The 20,138-nt window shown below is 34.2% G+C and overlaps 1 protein-coding gene across 2 annotated transcripts; it reads right to left on the bottom strand.

Moving 5' to 3' along the window:
* Positions 1-606: 606 nt before the first annotated feature.
* Positions 607-13,511, bottom strand: LOC128203420 (fumarate hydratase class I, aerobic-like). Of its 2 annotated transcripts, none has more exons than XM_052904829.1 (13): positions 13,470-13,511; positions 12,816-12,993; positions 12,235-12,362; positions 11,708-11,846; positions 11,188-11,288; positions 9,915-10,121; positions 7,873-7,999; positions 7,363-7,553; positions 6,930-7,040; positions 5,771-5,977; positions 5,096-5,215; positions 3,591-3,708; positions 607-2,009 (listed from the first exon to the last, which is right to left on the bottom strand). In XM_052904829.1, exons 2-13 carry the CDS (start codon positions 12,979-12,981, stop codon positions 1,909-1,911), a joined length of 1,716 nt encoding a protein of 571 aa, XP_052760789.1. In that variant the 5' UTR covers positions 12,982-12,993; positions 13,470-13,511; the 3' UTR covers positions 607-1,908. The 2 variants fall into 2 exon arrangements, with proteins under 2 accessions (XP_052760789.1, XP_052760790.1); XM_052904830.1 differs by having other exon boundaries at positions 13,448-13,470.
* Between the last annotated feature and the right edge of the window lie 6,627 nt (positions 13,512-20,138).

Genomic DNA, 20,138 nt, shown 5'->3' with positions numbered 1-20,138 from the left:
ACCCCCATTAATGACCTTCCCTTTTGTTGAGTGGTGCGGCGGGGAATCGATCCTGCAATCCCTGGATTGACAGTCAAGTGTCACGACCTAAGTATCCTGCTGAGCAGTTTAGGAGGTTTTATGAAAGAAATGGACCCTAAATGGCCCTGTGCCAATAAACGAATACACAGGAAATTGGCCCCTACTGTGACACCAGTGCAATTAGCAGATGCACACCAGGGGATTATCATGCCAAACATTCCTTAAACTAGGCCTTTAAGCATTACTAATGAACATGTTGACTGGATGCAGATATGCAAATTGTTATCTTTCAAAACCCTTATTTATTATGTTTCAAAGTCATATCTATTGCCATTATTGACAATTTAACTTAAAAACAGTAACATTTAAAAGGAAAAAGATCCAAACTTTATATAAACTATATATTTCGGTACTTTTAAACTTATGATCATCTAATACGCAATAACACCTGATAAACAAAAATACATTTTAACTGCCTCACATCGAGAATCATTATTTGAATTAAATAATGATGATAATGATATAAAGGGAAAATGCAGTCGAGCATAAATCAAAATTATTCTCAGATCGCACAAAGGAGCAACACAGTTTTGAAATCATTTTATTACTATAAATGACACACTTCGTTTCACATGCCATACCCGAAGTGTCATAACAGAAAATATTTTATGATGTATTTTAATACATACCATAAATAAAAAAATAAAAAGCATTAACATAATTGCAGAATAAATAGAAACAGAGCACTTACTCGACTTCTGAAAGGAATACATGAAAGAAATACAGCAGCTCTAGTGCAAATAACGCAACCAAAGCATGAATATATAAGCAACATATAATATTTATTTTTTTTAAATAAGAGGGGCGATAAAAAAAACATATGGACTCTGCTGTTGTGTATTTCCTGCATAGATTAGAGAATTACAGTTGAAGACAAAGTTTAGATCGCCCCTCATTAAAGTAATATTGACTGAAAGGCAAAATATCCATGAAGTTCGAACTTTATATCACTCTGTCTAAAAGGTAAATATTTTTCTAATCACAGTCATTGAACCCCTCTTACAATTGTCCTCATAAAAGCCATCTTAAAACTAACATAGTACAACAATAGCAACTTTCATGATGTACACTATTACAGTTTTACAATAACAAAGGATATCAAATTTTACATCAAAATCACATAAGCTGTCTAATGCTAGGGTTGCTAACCAGGACCAGATCATAACTATCACTAATAATCATGGAGAATTGGGCCATTGGCCTTGTTTAATAAGGTGATGAGGCCTAATTAATGTTCACTGATTCGTTTATTTGCCAATGTTGAATGCTTTAAAAACAAAAGTTAATATAGAAAACAAAGGGAGAATGCTTTACTCATTGTTGGTTAAAATAACCAAAACAAAATCCTTTATGTTTAAAGATGCACTCTTAAAAAAAGATTTACCACAATTAATATAATTGTTTAATTATACCAAAAAGGATGAAAATAAGTCGAAAACAATGGTTTTCATGAAGAATACCAAGTTTAATTTGAAAGAAAGGTGCAAAAAACACTGTATTTCAACCTTATGAGAGGATAGTAAATCGCAGTTAATTTTTTAGCAATCACCAATCATTTAATATTTTTGCGTTTCAGTTATTAAATACATGGTTTCAATCTTGTTATCAGTAATTAATATTTTACATAAATGCATTATTATGTAAGTAGTTAAAGGTTTAACACTTAAAAATTATGTTTGTTATACATGTGTATGTATTGATTTTGAATAAGTGTGTCACTGTAACACATAGGATAAAAGGCCCAAATCTAAACATTTCGTGAAGATGTATAGCTTCAACGTATCATCCGGAACTTCCATGACTTCTCCACTGTAACAGAGGTGTAAATCACTCGACCTGCCACTCCTTAAAGAAGTCATTGCCTTTGTTGTCCACTACAATGAATGCAGGAAAGTCCTCTACTTCACACTTCCAGATTGCCTCCATACCTGAAAATACATGGGCAATGTATTTTTATAAGTTCTAGGTACATCAATGATATCACGGGTACATGATATAGGTCCGTGGTGATATGATAAAAATGTACTTCAAAGTTGAGGAAACAAAACAAATATTACAAGTAACAAATATTACAAGTATTTTGTGAAAAGGATGATTACGGTAGCCTGTCAGGAGTTCCCATATTTTGTCTAGCAAGAAAACTATGACCTTGACCTATTGACCCTTAAATCAAAAACAGTCACCAACTGACCATGACCAATGTGTTTACCAAGTTTGAACATTTTACAACAAGTTATTCAAAAGTAATTGATAACTGAAGTGTGATGATGTTAAAGTGGAGGACAAAGTAATCCCTATATATCTGCAAGTCTGGCAGGTGACACCTAAATGTAGCAATTTTTATTACAGCTTTACATTACCTACATATATTTCTCTATGGTATTTTAATCTAAAGTCAACTTAAAAACGGGCAATTTTCAATTTGATGTAGATAAGATTCATCATCATTTGATTAATGAAAACTAAGTCTTGTTTGTAGTGGACCACGGCACAAATTTATGTTATATCAAATATACGTTATCCCAGTCATCAAAATCAAACTATGGAATGAACAAGTCTGATTCTTACATTTCTATTACATACTAAAATGTAACAAGCCATGGCATACGATGTGCAGTCTTTGAACGATCCCTGCACAAATTTACCTGTGCAGGGCTTGCAGGCTTGTGCTTTAACCCTTATTAAATGTTTTTTTACCACCTTAGAGCATCAGGTACCAATATCACATAAATACTTTCTCAACTCTTAAACTCAACATATTTTACCACATGATAGCATGAAATTATTCAAAATTGTATGTGTTGTTACTATTTTTACATGTGTATTCTCTCATACATCATGCTGTTAAAGAGTCAATCATTATTCTGAAGAAAAATTATCAGCTGAAAAATATAATTGAGTACAACGTATCGTTTTTAGCAATGACTTAAGTAAACTTTTGGCTCCATAATAAGTTTCTTTTAAATATTATTATCCACTCATTCCATGAGACAATACATTTTTAAAACCAGCGCTTAACATACACAATTTTGATTCATTCAATTTTTCTTATGTGGTAAAATGACTTAAGATTGAGATTGAAATTTGACTTGAGTTATGAAGTGATAATGGGGCCTGGGGCAGTGATGATGAACAGTCTCAAGTCCAAGTCTACACCCAGACAAACCCTTATATTAAATTACAAAGAATCACCTTTATTCCATTAGTTTAACAAAAAAAAATTGTGAATAATTGTAAAGTTTCGAATAGAAATAAAATTCATCAAATTTCATTACCAAAGCTTGACAAGATTGAACGTTACAATAAAATGAAGATTTGCAGTTTTGCCACTTGAGTCTGAACGCATACTTGCATTCTCGTTCACCACAGTGATGATGCTATGCGTACAACAGATTAGATTTATCATGATCAAACCTCTGATGAATGAGAATGGTGAACTTGAGACTTATCTTAATCATGGTCCCAGTTCTACTGATGTCAATAGTAACTTGACAAATCTAGGACATTACCGAGTTCCGGGTACTCCATGACTTCCACTTTCTTGATACAGTTCTTGGCCAAGATGGCTGCTGGGCCGCCAATAGATCCCAGGTAGAATCCTCCATGCTTCTTGCAAGCATTTGTCACCTTCAAATGAGAGAAAATCACAATATAACCAATGACAAGATACAGAATGGCATTGATAACAGTTAAATAGGCAAACAATTATTGTTCTATCATGGATGATTAGAGAACATACACCACACTCTCGCGCAACATCGTGCCAACGAGAGTGATTAATATAAGTTGTTATAGCTTGTTTCACAATCGTTGTAAAATTAAATAAAGTTTAAACTAACATACATCACAATCCTGAAAATACTTTACATTTAGTTAGGAAGGATTCGTTTCAAAAGCAGGATTAAGGGGCTGACCCTTGTTGATTTTTTTTCCAAACCATATACATACAAACTTCTTACTAGACTGAATGCAAATGTCCAGCAAAGAAACACACTTCACAAATATACAATAGTCTGAAGTTGAAACCTCTCAGTCCTGATTTCAGGATGTATGCCAAACCTTATCATCCCTGTGTTTAACACACTATAATTTGTTATTGCTGGGGCCATGATGACCAAAAGACTCATACTCAGACTCAAAATTTAATATCTTCATTTATTGCAAACCTTATCTTATCAAAACATTGACGGCGAAAATGGCAGATCATGTTTTAACATGTTTTGTACGAATAATAGATATAAATAGTGTCTTTTTCAGTTTTAATTTTTTTTTTTTATCTGAGTCTGAGTCTGGAATCAGACTTGGGACCGGGGCAAACATGGGCCCAGGGCTTGAAAAAGAACCATGATTCGTGCATGAATTTGTCACCATGACTAAAGGGGACATAACGATTTTAGCATATGCTATAGTCTATAGACTTACATCAATAAGCACTGTCGATAAGTTTGAAATATTTCATGTACCACTTTACTCGTTTTTACAATTTCCATGTGTTTTAATTATATTGTTATCTGAAACATTTATATTTACTTTTAATGTATAACAAAACATTGACCTATTCAGTGAAGAAAATTGTGTAGCACTGCAATACAGGGAAAAGATGAAGTTACTTGAAGAAAGGACATATCAAATTGTTTCTGTTCCTATTTTAAAACCTTCTTACCTAGAAAAAAATAAACAACAAATTGCCATAGAAAAAAACGATCTTATATATTCTATTTGCAACAAATGTATATACAAAAATACAGATTATTTGCAACAAATGTATATACACAAATACAGATTACAGGGAAATAAAAAATATATTTACAAGGTCACATCAAATTCGAAATTAAACCGCTGTATATATGGTGTATTTCTTTAGACATTATTCTATTTCTATTAAGTTAGCCCTAGATAATCTTTTTTTTGTGCTTAATTTTGATTTTGGTAAATATTTTTTTCTTTCATGCTTAAAGCTGAAAACTGAAGTGCCCGATGACATTTCAATAAAATGACTATGGCCTGGCCTTACCTGTTTACTTCTGTTTCCTTTTGCCAGCATGATCATACTGCCCCCTGCTGCTTGGAACGAGTCCACATAACTGTCCATACGGCCCGCAGTGGTTGGGCCAAATGAACCGCTAGCATAACCCTGCAACGGAGATTGGAGATGAAATAAGTATTGAAGTTTCTATGATGACTTTATTTATGCATGATAAGTTTATACAAATTTATTTAGCTAAATTGTAAAGACAGCTTTTATTTTGATACTGTTTTCGGGGTAGAAATCAGTACTGTTCCCATTGAGGAGATCGAACACACAACTTACATGTGTGAGAGGCGGACACTGTTTCACTCTTAACCATCATTTGCTTGTATGTATATGCTAGAACAAGGCACAAATCTTCCATACAACTAGCAGTGGATAGGATACATGAGCCATTACCATAAGCCTAGTAAAATATTAATTTTCAAAAGTATAAAATTAAAATTTATACTAATTTTATACTAAATTTGTTAACAACTTTCATCAATTTGAAAACTTTAAAAAATGCTACAAATACATTTTGAATGATAAATGATTGTTTTGAATCATTAATATGATTGGGAAGGTTAATGTGTATCTGAGATGAGTCCAGTATTTATAAAGAAATTGTGACAATGACAAGGCAAAGAAAAACTGACTATCATCTCCTACAATACGTACATCAGGTGTCTTGGCAGGCCCAGCATAGTATACCGGATGGTTCTTCATGTATTCTGGAAGTCCCTCCCCCTTATCCAGCCTCTCCTGTAGCTTGGCGTGTGCGATATCTCGGGCCACTATCAACGTACCATTCAGGCTGAGCCTCGTTCTGATTGGATAGCTGCTGAGCAGGTTAAGAACCTCAGGCATTGGCTGGTTCAGATCTACCTGTTATATTTGGTGAAAATGTTGTCAATTTTTGAAATTATATTATATGAACAAATCAACATATGAATCAGAGTGCTTCATTTAAACCCGGCCTGGGTGTATGTCTGTTTGGTTGGTGTTTGTGGGTTATCAAGTTGGATTTTCGAAGGCACTCTGGTTTCCCGCCCTAGACAAGACAACACTCTCAGGCAACATTGTACCAACGAGAGTGTCTAAGCATAAGATAATATAGCTTTCTTCACAAGCCTTGTGTGGGCTGTTCCATTAACACATATAATCTCCGGGCAGGAAGTTACTTTATGCCACCCCCATACAGAAGCAAATTTACTCTTGTGGGGTCCAAATTAGCGAAAAAAAGAGACCCACCTATATACTATTTCAATAATTGCCCTTGCCCCGGGGGTAATATGTTTTACTGGAATAGCCCCGAGATAAAAATATTTTAAACTAATCTTTATCTTTATTATATATATATTTTTTGAAAATTGTCCTTGTCAGGCCTTTCTGTCTGAGTAACATATCATAACTAATGACCAATCTCTTATTGGAGGTAAAGGCCAAGTCAATATTTAATACTCTATATCAGAAAATATGTCTTTCAATCCCCACTCAGAGTGCCATCAATGTTTAGTACTGATACATACTCAGATTCAGACCCCTCCAAAAGGCCAAATTACAATTGAATACAAGTCCAGCAGCATGTGTTGGTGAAATACTATCAAGCAGCATTTTGTTTAATATGTCATTTTCTGGAAAATTCAACATTATCATTTATGTTGCTAACCTTAAACTAGTCTGCTCATAAATACCACGACCATCTAATAATCGATTAATAAGAAAGTGCTGGATAGTGTATCCCCCATCTTACAAAATATCTCTTAGGGATGACTCTGGCTATGTGATTATCAGGGTCCTTGATATCCAGTATCTAACTTCACCTGGGTAAACTCACCTTGACCACCTCGCCTCCGAGTTCATCATCCTTGATTTCCGGCAGGAACTTGTCAGGGTTGGTCTCCAGCTGTTCAAGGAATACTCCCTCCTCTGTGATCTTTCCCACTATCTAAAAATGGTGATATCACCCTCAGACCACATTTAAAAACTAAAATGTAACATGCCATGCCATATGATATGCAGACTTTGAACAATCCATCAGCAAACAAGAAATAAACAGATCATTGGCATCACTTACTAACAGTCTTGTAAGACACCATTACTGGTATCTTCTTAGAAAATATACTCTATCCTGATATTTGATTATATATTATTGTGTCCTTATCAACATGTTAAATCAAGAAGAAAGAACTTGCCTTAAAACTGGGCAGATATTCTTATATTTAAGGTCAGTAAGACAATGAAACTTATATAAGTCACACTTCCCTTACCTGCCGGTCAGCTGAACATGATACACCCAGTCCCACCGGGCATGATGCCCCATGCCGGGGAAGGCGAACCACCCTCACATCATGACAGAAGTACTTGCCCCCAAACTGGGCACCGATTCCCATTTTCTGAGTCAATTTATGGATCTCCTGTTCAAGCTCCAGGTCACGGAAGGCTCGGCCATGTTCGTTACCTATAATAGTAGTGTTAAATAAATAAGCTGTAAAATGGGGCTTGTTTCTTGAAGTTAATTTTTTTGTTTCCTCGAAATATCATTTGTAATAAGCAGTGTGTTACAAAATATTATTTCTCTACTCATTTTATTTAAATTCTTTGATTTTAGACTGTATTTCCTTTAGGAGTTATGATTTTATTTTTTGGAAATTGAACTCACACAACTAATGGAGAAATACTGCAAATCATTGACAGTCAAGCATGCTTTGAATAGACGTTAGTCACAACTTAAGCCACTTAAAAATGACAACAATTTAAAGCTCATTATAAATTCTCACCCGATGTTGGCAGTGTATCGAGATATTTAGTTGAGGCCAGTTTGACTGTCTTCAGGTTAAATTCCGCTGATGTACCACCCACAACAAAAGCGAGATGGTATGGAGGGCAGGCTGCTGTGCCCAGTGTCTGAAATATGGCTAGTGTAAATATATGGTACTCAAGGTTTTCGATAAATACAAACTATAATTTAACTTGAATACTGACTGGTGTTTTTGTGACATTTCTGTTTGTCTTTGCTAAAGAAAATCATAGTAACAATAAAATTATATCATTGCATCAGGGCTTGTCCTAATAGTTTCCTTTGCATAATTGAATTTGAGGCAAAGTCTCTGTGTCTTTCACAAAAATATTGACCTGTATTTGTAATACAAGGCTGAGAATGACTGAGAGTAGGATACGGATATTGCTGGAGGAGATGGATGCTCACCAAATGCCCATTTTCTATGAAAATTGTACAGGGTGAGGGTGAATGGTTCAAGCATTATTATGCAGATATTGGCAAAATTACAAATAAATTTTGGAATAAATTTCAAGCAATAAAAATATATATAAAAAGCAGCTAATTAAATCCACAAACATCAGTAGAAGAGAACGTTGCATGACAGTGTGAATACCTTCAAAAGACCTTCAAAATTTTCATTATGTCATTGCCATCTATCTACAGTATATACCAAGTTTCATTTAAATCCCTTTAGAACCTTCAATGCTATGGTTCGAACTAGCATCCATAATGGAAAAATATCAGGTTAAGGGCCTACGGAGATAACTGATGAAATGTGCAGGGAAGGATTATGGTTCTTGTGCACTTTACTTCCTCTCATTGCCATCTCTCTATACTTCAAGTTCCCTTTAAAACTGTACAAGGAATGGCCCAGACAATCTCCCATTTTCGAAAAAATATCAGTTAGAGGAGGGTTTACGGGGAAACAACTAAAAAAATATGCAGGGAAGAATTTTGGTTCTTGTGCAAGGTACTACCTATCATTGCAAACTGTCTATATTTCAAGTTCCCTTAACTACTTTCCAAGATATGGCACGGATAAACTCAAATATCAGGTTTAGGGGAGTTTCAGGGGAAATTCATGTAACTGAAACAATATGCAGGGCACAATAATGGATATTGTGCACTGCACTGCACTTTCTGCCATGTCATTGATATTTATCTATATACAAAATTTAATTTTAATTCCTTTAGTACATTCCAAGTTATAGCCCAAACAAGCATCCATCCAAGAGCAGTCACAGGCTGCCATATCCCTGCCCAATTAAAGTTACAAATTTGCGTTTAGTATGATAAAGGATTACACTTAAACAATAGACAATAAATTAGAAATTACTGCACCAAGAGTTATGTTAATTTCGCACAGCACTTCTTTTAAATGAGATATGTCTGTATATGAAGATTGAAGCAAATACCTCAAAAACTTTTCAACTCATGCTCTGGACAAAATATAAGTATGAAAATAAACAAAAGGCGTCTACTCAAGACATCCTGCAGCCTAATGCATGGTTCCTGTGCACTGCACACTCCAAAATCTGTTTTTTGAAATTTGAAGTAAATACTTCAAAGACTTTTCATTTTATACTACAGACTAAAAATGAGTTTGAAAATTGGAAAAAGCCATATTTCTATTTACGAAGCTCTATTTCACTACCCATCTGTTGTTTAGAAGTTATTTATCTGACAATGTAGGAAGGACTGAAGATGTACAGAAAGACAAAGTGGTTACTTTATGCTCTCCCTTTTGGGAACATAAAAATCCCTGAACTTTACATCGGAGGACCAGGAGGCTAAGATTCTCAACCCTTATTTATAGCAAACAATAAAACTGTAAGAAAATTATTCTTGAAAATCACTCCATATGTGGCAAATAATTTTTTATGTTAACCAACACAATTGTATAATGGCCCCTTTGCAATATTGAAACTCAACTTCCTGTTTCAAATCTAATAGAAGCCTGACCAGTTCCACCATATCCATGGGTCTGAGACTCAAAACCCCTCTTTTAACCTTATATAAAGAAAACATAAATACCAGTACCTTTACTTTCTCATTGACAAACTTCAACAATTTCTCAGGGTTCAACAGTGCTTTGGTCTGCTGGAAGAGAAATGTCTTGTTCGCCGAGCCACCACCCTTGGCGATAAAGAGGAAGTCATACTGACCCCCGGGGGTAGAGTAGATCTCAATCTGGGCGGGCAGATTGGTTTTGGTGTTCACCTCTTTGTACATGTTCAGTGGAGCAACCTGGGAGTTAAAAAGTTATGATAAAGGGTATGTGGAGGAAATAGAAATTGGTTTTGGTTCCCACCAAAGTTCAACTACATTGGTAATGATTCATGATTGGATAAATATCAACAATGTATAAGTGTTTTAACCTCAGAGTAAGCTTTGTTAAATGTATAAAACTAAATGCATTTTACATGAAAATGGTACAAATTCCACATTTTACCTTATTTTAAGAATAATTTGAGTATGTCTTTCATATTCACAGCTATTTTTTATATACTTAACCTTTAATACTTGACTGTAACCAGTCAAAGGATGCAACCTAGCACGGAATATACATTCCATTTCCAGCTCTTTTGATGCATAATCAATGAATGTCTGCTTGTATATTATGTCATTACCATGATATTCTTATAATAGATATGCTATCCATATACGTATTTGAGGAACTAAAAAATCTAACTGTATGGTTTTCATAGTACATGTACTTTACCTCATGTTGTTATATTTAAATGTAAATGTGTGTATATACCTGTGAATATTTGGGGTTCTTCTGTGTGTATGAAACGACCTGTGAATATCTGGGGTTCTCCTGTGTGTATGAAACGACTTGTGAATATCTGGGGTTATTCTGTGTGTATAAACTACTTGTCAATATCTGGGGCTCTTCTGTGTGTATGAAATACTTGTCAATATCTGGGGTTCTTCAGTGTGTATGAACTACTTGTCAATAGCTGGGGCTCTTCTGTGTGTATGAACTTACCTGTGAATATCTGGGGTTCTCATGTGTGTATGAAACCACCTGTGAATATCTGGGGTGAGTATTTGGAGGTTTTCTGTGTGTATGAACTACCTGTAAATATCTGGGGCTCTTCTGTGTATATGAACTACCTGTAATTATCTGAGGTTCTTCTGTGTGTATGAACTTACCTGTGAATATCTCAGGTTCTTCTGTGTGTATGAAACCACCTGTGAATATCTGGGGTTATTCTGTGTGTTTGAACTACCTGTATATATCTGAGACTCTTTTGTGTGTATGAACTACCTGTGATTATCTGAGGTTCTTCTGTGTGTATGAACTTACCTGTGAATATCTTAGGTTCTTCTGTGTGTATGTGTTATAGATGCCTCTTGAAATGGCCTCTGCATCATTTCCCTCCGTCCATACATACTGTCCTTTCTTCCCTGGAATCCAAGAATGTAGTAACAGGTGAAACAAGGAAAAAAAATAATATGGTATTATTATGTATGGAATATGCTATTAACTTTTTTTATTTTTATTCCATAATTAAGGGATACTAATTTAAACTGTCATATTCCAAGGACAGCAAAGTTAATGAATAACTTAAAGACAAGGTTGCTTTTTTTACTACACAAAAAGCTCTTCATTTATTCAAAATAATGAAGTAAGAGATTTTTACCAATTTTATACTCTGCACTAACAAATTAGTTATGAGTTTATGGCTTAGCTTAGTCAATCCCACAAAAAGCTCTTCATTTATTCAAAATAATGAAGTTAGAGATTTTTACCAATTTTATACTCTGCACTAACAAATTAATTATAAGTTTATGGCTTATGGTAGCTTAGTCAATCCCTCACCTACCCATGCAAATAGCTGTCCCTGTGTCCTGGCAGCCTGGTAGCACCATGTTGGCAGCAATACTGGCATTCTTCAGCAGCTCCAGGGCTACAAACTTATCATTGCTGGATGATTCAGGGTCCTTCAGTATGTTTGAAAGTTGCTAAAACAACAGGATGGATGCGATGATTGATTGAATATAATTAGTGTCTTGCAGCCCACATACATAACCTTATAACATGAAATAAACTAGTAAGGCAGATAAAACAAGATGAAACATGGATAAATGCATAATATCATAGTTTTTTGGCCATTTTTTTACATAGCAAAACTGCTGTTAATATTAAAGCCTTTAGGCCATGCATATTTTTGATATGTTAAAGAATTTCATATTGTTATGCCATTAGGTATATCAATGTTTATGTAATTGGCATTGTTTCTTAATAATAAATCTCATTCCTTTGTTGTATTGTGTAATAGAATAATACTCTTATTACAATAGTTACATTAAAATAGTACATGAAACCTTGATAGTGAAGTTAGTCTGTTACCTGAAGGTGAGCAGGCCTGAGGAGATGTGCAATGTCGATCATGGCCTGTTCAGCTATCATGGTTAGTGCCTCTGGTTCAACCTGCAGGCATCGCTTGCCTTTTACCTCGAATGTGGACACATAATCACCTAGAAAACACACACACAAACATCTATATGACTGTTTGAATTTTTTGCGTGTGAAATGCCAGACTCACTCTGCTAAAACTATTGTTTTTGGGTTTGTCACTAATATCTTGTACTGTCCATATCAGCCATACTGTTAATGCCAATTGGGCATGGTGAATACAAACCTGGCTGACATGTTGAGTCTTACTGTACTAGTTTTGGCAATATTACATGACCTTGTATCTGGAGCTAAATCACATTGTCAATGTGCTTTGTTTTACTGACTGAATTTCTTAATTTAAACAGCCTGAAAAAATATTCTAGATGGTACAACCACAAATAAAAAAAACTTGATTCATGTTATATCATGTAAGCATGGTGTACTTCATTCATCAATGTGTAAAACAGGCTATAATGGATCATAACAGTAGAATATAAAAAGACGAAAAGACATTTTTAAAATTTACATAATACCTGTAAGTTTCTTCCATGGTAAGTCTGGTTTCTTTTCCAGTTCGAAAATGTCTTGAAAATGAAATGGGTTCACATCAGTTGATGCAGCAGCAGCAAACTGCTTTTTAACGAGATTTCCAGACCTTTGAGCAACACAAAGCAGCTGACGGGCCCTGGATGACAGCATCTTGCACAGGTGCTAATGAAAAAAACGAAGATGATCGATAAATGTTTAATCGTAAAATTATGAAACAACATGGCACAGGAATCCTGAATATGTATTCGATCTTTCAAATTATTGAACAGTTTGGTAGAAAAGATGATAAACTTGTGATAAACTAATGGATACAAGGAATTTTATAATAAATTCATAGGAGATTGATTGGTAATAATCAATCCATATGCACTCCTATATGAAGAACAAGACAAGCAAATGCTCTCGATTAACCGATTGTTACTTAAATCGACTAAAATTGACATCCGAACATTTTGTCCGAATATGTGAACAATTTATAAATAAACGCATTTCCATTCAGTTTACATTCGCTTATATCACTTTCGTATTTATTTGGACGGTGAATTACTTGAATATTATCACAAGAAATTGTGCAAATGTAAATATACTATTCAAGAGAAAGATTTTAAGTAAAAACCTAAAGTCAAGATCATCTGTACCTAAGGTCAAGGTTGGATTATAAGCCCAAAGTAAAACTAGTGGAAAGAAAAAGGTATATACCTCAAGGTTACAGACCATCCTTTTCTAGTAAAATAAATAACAATATAATGTACAATGCTAGTTGAACACTATTATATCTTAAGAAAATAAATAACTTTGGTGGTTAAAATATTACTTGCGGGCAATTTTTCATCAAGATATGCAGAATAATAAATTACTAAAGAATTTACTAATAACTTAATGGATTCGGGTCAAAAAGGCCCAATACCAGAAAGGCCCGGTCCAGAAAGGCCTGGTCCAGAAAGGCCTACTTCTAAATCAAAGGAAACACCTGTATTGTGATTGAGGGTGTTGTACTTTGATAGGATTAGCGATGTTTGTCTTTAATGAGGTGATAATTATCGTTTCACATTATCAGTCACTCCGCGAGGTTTCATATTGAAACATCTGGAAACGACGTGAAGCAAAAGTTAATATCGCGTCTTGCACAAACAATGATCGTACCACAGGATTCAGTAGAAAAGTTTCTACATAAACACTTCCTGTGTATTTAAATGTTAATGTTGATGTTCATACAACATGACCAGTTCACAATAGGATACTTATACATGTGTAATACAATGATATACTTCACTGTGATGGGTTTCTAAACATGTGAACTAAGTATTACGTGAATAGCTGAATACGCTGGTAAACCATACATGTATATGTATTGTTCAAAGTCAAGGTTGAAAAGTCACAGACATTTACTGTAAAATTGGCATTTATTATTTAAAATGCCATTCAATGATGTTATGAAATATCATAAAGTGTTAAGTGAAATAGTAAAAAGTGTTTTACAAATTCCTGAAATAACATATCTTGGTGGACATATTATTGTATAATGTATTATTGTATTGTATGTTTATTGTATAAACCTGAACAAACTGCAGACATTTTTATTTTTGTAAAGAACAAGATATAGTAATATATAATAGAGCAAGAATCAATGTTCATGTGATTAAGACTGAATGCAAAGGGACATTATTGAAACACACGTGTGATGTGACGCGAATTCTTATGTTATGGGAATATGAATACTGTACGTCAAGTTGATAAATGGGCAGCCCTCACAAACCGGAGGAAGGCGGATATGGCTGGGTGGTGGTGGCAGCCGCCTTTGCTATCAACTTCCTGGCAGACGGACTCGGGTTCTCTGCCGGAGTGCTTCTTGTTGAGTTCCTTGATCACTTTGGGAAGTCACATGGATTGACGGCCTTCATCGGAGCGGTTCAGGCGGCCATGATGCATCTCATTGGTATAAGTTCATCATTATCATCATATATTCACCACCATCATCATCATCATCATCATCATCATCATCATCATCATCATCATCATCATTATCATCATCATCATCATCATCGTATACGTCATCATCATCATCATCATCATCATCATCATCATGGGCAGATGGCATCAACTACAGTTAGTGTATGCCCTACATTGTCTGCCACTCAGGGGCGCTTCATCTTGAAAACGTTTAGTTTCTTAACTGTGATGAATCGTTATACTTATTGCTGAAGACGATTCTAAATGATTAAGTAAATTGCTAGAACTGCGCATGCGCATATAGCAACACCTATTGTTCGCGTAAACATGCAAAGGTGCAATGGCAGTGTCAACGTTTCTTTAAAAGACGTCACAATATTTTGGCGCACAGCTTAATATCAAAGCTAATGCAATTTGGAAGGGGTTAACATTAAGTCGGTTAGAATTTATTAGTAAATTCTTCGTGAATAAGAGACCACGGTCCCTTCGCTGCGCGCCGTCCCCTTAGGTTTCTTATTAGCGAAGAAATATCATGATAAACTCTAACATAATACCAAGAAATGAACGAAAATGTAAACGGCATTCATAAAACTTAATAAGTCATTTTTTACTTATTAATAAGTCGATTTCTTAAAAGTATGTGTCTGTTATTTGATGCGTTAATTGACTGTATCTTGAATTACCCGGTAGAATTTTGGGGTACACACAATTCAAAGAAATCTATGATTTGCAATGCCTATGTATATGTAAAATTAGACAGACATCCATTATATATACAAAAATACATGCGTATATATATATACAATATTGGTAGAATATATTATTATTTTAAACAATATTTGTAAGGTACCTTTGGATATATCACAGTGTTAGAGTATACATAATTTTTTTAAGAGCAATGTATATAATACGAAACGTATTAAGAAATTGATCTAAAACGTTTGAGATTTGACTTTAATCGATCAACACTATCAATATTTCGTATTCAACAACATAGCTATAAACTAAAAATACATTTGTCAGTGATGCAGTACCGTTGATGTGGAAGATATTTTTTACTTTGTTGGTGTTTAAACTTCTTTTATCAGTATAAGAGATATATAAATTTATCATATTACAGACGACTAATGTGTTCAAGTATATACAATTGTTTCAATCAATTTATGTAATATAAATGACCATATAAAGATATGCCTGTTTGTTAAGAACTCTCTTAAGGAAAGATTAACTATTGTTTAGGTTAGAACGTTATTTTTTCCAAATTGCTCATCCTCTGAATTAACTGTGTCTGTTTGCCTGTCTGTCTGTCATAATTATCATTCTTGAAAACAGTTGCGCCGAAAATGTTTATGGAATATGTAACTCATGTGGTGTTAACGGACCGGTTGTTCAGAACTCTGTTCAAGTTAACAATGTTGTTATTTAATGTTTTCTTTGCTTACTTTCAAATCGTTACTGCTCTTAAGTTTAATCGATACGTTTGTCATCTGCCACATTTCTAACAAGATTTGGAACAGCTTTTTCAGCTGAACTGTGAGCACATAATCCTATATTTCATGTTTAAAAGTTAACAAATTGTCGTAATTTTCGGTGTTAACCACGGTGGAGAACCCACGTGACTTATTTGGTAAAGTGCACGGCAACAAATGTCAACAAGTCTCGATTCCGGTAAGGTTTTTAAAGATAACTCTCTTAATATTTGGAGAATTTTTGTGAAATAAAGACCATAAACCCCGCATTTAAGAGCTCCATCCACGGTAATAAAGAACGTTCTCTAAAATCCTAAAGTTTTCCTGAAAATCTTGACCAACTGATTTCTCAGAGTTAAAATATAAGGCAAAGTACACGGCTTTTGACGAATCTATCGGTTTACTTCATGTTATCCGTAAATAATTCATACAAAAATCTTATTTTAAGCAAATTTTATGTATTTTAAAGTTTTCAGCGTGTATTGTTGAACTTCTTATAGTTATTTCAAAGGCGAAAATGAACTAAAACCAAATTGATAAAGTACACGGATATTTTAGGTTTGATAAAGTACACGGTCGTTTACAACCTTCAGTGTATATACTCATTATTTCACTGACTGGTGCTAAAACGAGTTATTATAAATATATTTATTATTTCTATTCTTCAAATTCATTATTGAACATTGCTCCATGTTTGAAAAGACGCATTGTAATGGAGTGGCAAGGGAAAAATGAACGCGTTTTAACAGTTAGACCGACAGAGTCGCCTAAATGATGGGCTCATTTTCATGAATCATGGAAACATGTGTTATCACACTAAAATTCAGTCCCGTATTTTAACAATATATTCGCAATTGACATATAAAGAGCTTGAAGTTTTTGTAAAGGGTGTTCCACTTCTTTTTCGTATCGTATATGTAAAACGTGTTTGTATTCATTATACATGGTAAACAGTAACACATAACTGCTTAATAACTCTTCATTTTGTCAATTTTGAGAAAGAAAAGTGTTCTTGTACTTTTAATGTCTTCGATTGCTAGCTGATTTGAAAGACTTATAATTTTGTGATATTTGTTTCATTTCAGAATATGAAGACTCCGACTTTATGCAAAGAATGCGGAATGGCATTTCAAAAAAAACAAAAAAACATCTAGTAGACCACGATAGAAGGCATTCTGGTCGATTGCCATCGTTTTTGTGGGAGTGTTTACACAGACACAGGTTAGTTTTTAGCTTTATTTTTTCGCCGAGAAATAAGAATATACTAACAGTTATACTTTTATTACGACTCCCCTCGTGTAGAGGTTAAGATTTGCCGTCGTCTGACTGTGTTTTCAACGTTTTTTAGGGGTGGCGTTTTTCACATACCGGGTAATAATGTGGTCCATGTTTCAGTGGACAGGGTCGTTCAGTTTTATGGTGCTGATTACACGATCAAACACTCATTGCTTAGCAGTAATATAGTGTTTTTTATAAATTATATTCAAGTACTGACATTGCCAGCAATTCTCGCTAACTTGTGACAGTACATGTCTTTTTTATAGGTGCAGCAATCACGGCGAGACAAAGTTGCACATTTGCAAATAGTGTGGCAAAACTGCCCTTGCAAGACTTGAAGATACACGAAAGACGCGAAAGCGGCCAATTGAAGCTAACCTGTGGTGTGTGTGGGTTCAAATTGGGTGACACGACCAATCTCAGTGACCAGATTTCTACTAGACACAGGGGTATGACACGTCACAAATGTCTACAGTGTCGCTCAGCATTCAAGTTCAAATTTGGACTCAGCAGGCACGTTAAGGCGAAACACACCTAATCATGACACATTGAAAGATCACAATGGTCTAGTTAGAAGTGCATTCCAGTATGTTGCCGAGTTAAAATAACATTTTCATGAGTTTAACATTTTATTAAGATAAATAGCAAAACGTGCTGTTACCAAATGGTGCTCTTTCAAAATGTTCGTTTGTCTTACAGTACTGAAAAAAATGCAGTGTAAAAATAGTATGAAAACGGATTGAGCATAAAACATTTTCACAAGGTTTAGAGATGCATTATTGTCATTTTCCCATTGATGTCCTATAAACTCTTAACTGCATGTATCTTATATTATTCAGCAAGCTTTGAAACACAATTATTTTGTAATCACATTTCAGCCTTTAGTCTAGAACATTATTATGTTCCATGCTCAGCTCTTATCTAGATGTTCAAGTCTTAGTCCTAGCCTGTAAGTTGGTAATATAGTGTGCTCTCATTCCTCCTTGCTGTTTCCCATCTAACTCTGAGCCTCCATCTTTACAATGAGTTCCTGTCTGTATTGTTCGAACGACCGCAGTTTTACTGATGTAGATCAGATAATATTTGTTCAGACTGAACCAAATAAAAGATTCAGCGTTACCTGAAAGGTATTAACAATATGCTTTAAATGTGGAAATATATATAAACTAATTGTGATGTGCAAAACACATCAAAATAGGAACATTCATGAAATTTATAATAACCACAAACGGGCCGCTAACTACAGAGATGTTTTATTCGCCGTCAGTCCAGATTGTAATTTATAAGTAAAACTATCTGATTTTTGAAGAAATGTATGTATGCTTCTGTATTGATCTGCATATTTAAAAGTTATCGAACTTATAATGGCAGACTTTCTCTTAAATTATTCCATAGACTATCTTTCAACTCCTCATTAAATATGATTGCTAAATATTTAGTTATTTAAGTGTGCGTTATAATGCAAAATTTATTGTTACAACTTAGATAAAAACTAAACACCATACATTCTGAATAGAAAATGCTTATATAACGATTAGTTTGTAAAACGCACTCTACTTTCAAACATAAACTAAAATGACCGTGTACTTTATCATCCTAAAATGTCCGTGTACTTTATCATCCTAAAATGTCCGTGTACTTTATCATCCTAAAATGACCGTGTACTTTATCATCCTAAAATGTCCGTGTACTTAATCAATTTGGTTTTAGTTCATTTTTACCTTTGAAATAACTAGAAGTTAAACAATACACGCTGAAACTATAAAATACATAAAATTTGCTTAAAATAAGATTTTTGTGTGAATTATTTACGGCTTACATGAGGTAAACCGATATATTTGTCAAAAGCCGTGTACTTTGCCTTATATTTTAACTCTGAGAAATCAGTTGGTCAAGATTTTTAGGAAAACTTTAGGATATTAGAGAAATTTCTTTATTACCGTGGATAGAGCTCTTAAATGCGGGGTTTATGGTCTTTATTTCACAAAAAATCTCCAAATATTAAGAAAGTTATCTTTAAAAACCTTACCTGAATCGAGACTTGTTGACATTTGTTGCCGTGCACTTTACCAAATAAGTCACGTGGGTTCTCCACCGTGCTTAACCATGTTTTGAACTATCGGCCCAGTACTGGACGTTTTTTTTTCGATAAATCAAGCATATTGTCATTTTTTTTATGTTTTTTTTTCAACAAGAAGTTCATTAACACAATAAAAGACAGTTCAATACTTACTATATTGAATGCATCTGTAAAGACACTTGAAGGGCACAAGTCTACTTATTATAATAAGTATTTGACCTTTGTAAATATATGTCATAAAAAGAAGCTTTCATTTGTACTTAAATGCAGTCTTAGAGAAAGCTTTTAATATTTTTAATCATAAAATTACAGAAACACTGTTTCTCTTTCAAGAACGCATATATCTATACCTCAGATATGTTGTTGATAACTTATTCCTCCTAAATTTATTTTCTTGTCCATGTACATTTATTGACTTTTGCGAGTATAAGATATGGGAGGCATTTTTATAATGCCTTTTGAACGAAGCTGGAGGTACCTTTGTAACCGGTACTGGAGGCGTGCACATTGTGCTATAGCTGTTCGATCGC

Source organism: Mya arenaria, chromosome 9 (genome assembly GCF_026914265.1).
Source record: "Mya arenaria isolate MELC-2E11 chromosome 9, ASM2691426v1".
Taxonomy (NCBI): domain Eukaryota; kingdom Metazoa; phylum Mollusca; class Bivalvia; order Myida; family Myidae; genus Mya; species Mya arenaria.
The sequence above is the reverse complement of the archived record's forward strand: the minus strand, read 5'-3'. Positions and strand labels throughout refer to the sequence as shown.

Excerpts from the sequence above, each read along its gene's own strand:
- LOC128203420 (XM_052904829.1), bottom strand. The coding sequence starts at position 12,981 with ATGCTGTCATCCAGGGCCCGTCAGCTGCTTTGTGTTGCTCAAAGGTCT. Across the intron at positions 11,289-11,707 it reads AGGGACAGCTATTTGCATGG|GGAAGAAAGGACAGTATGTA; the intron begins GTAGGTGAGGGA and ends CTTGGATTCCAG. Across the intron at positions 7,041-7,362 it reads CATGTTCAGCTGACCGGCAG|ATAGTGGGAAAGATCACAGA; the intron begins GTAAGGGAAGTG and ends CACCATTTTTAG.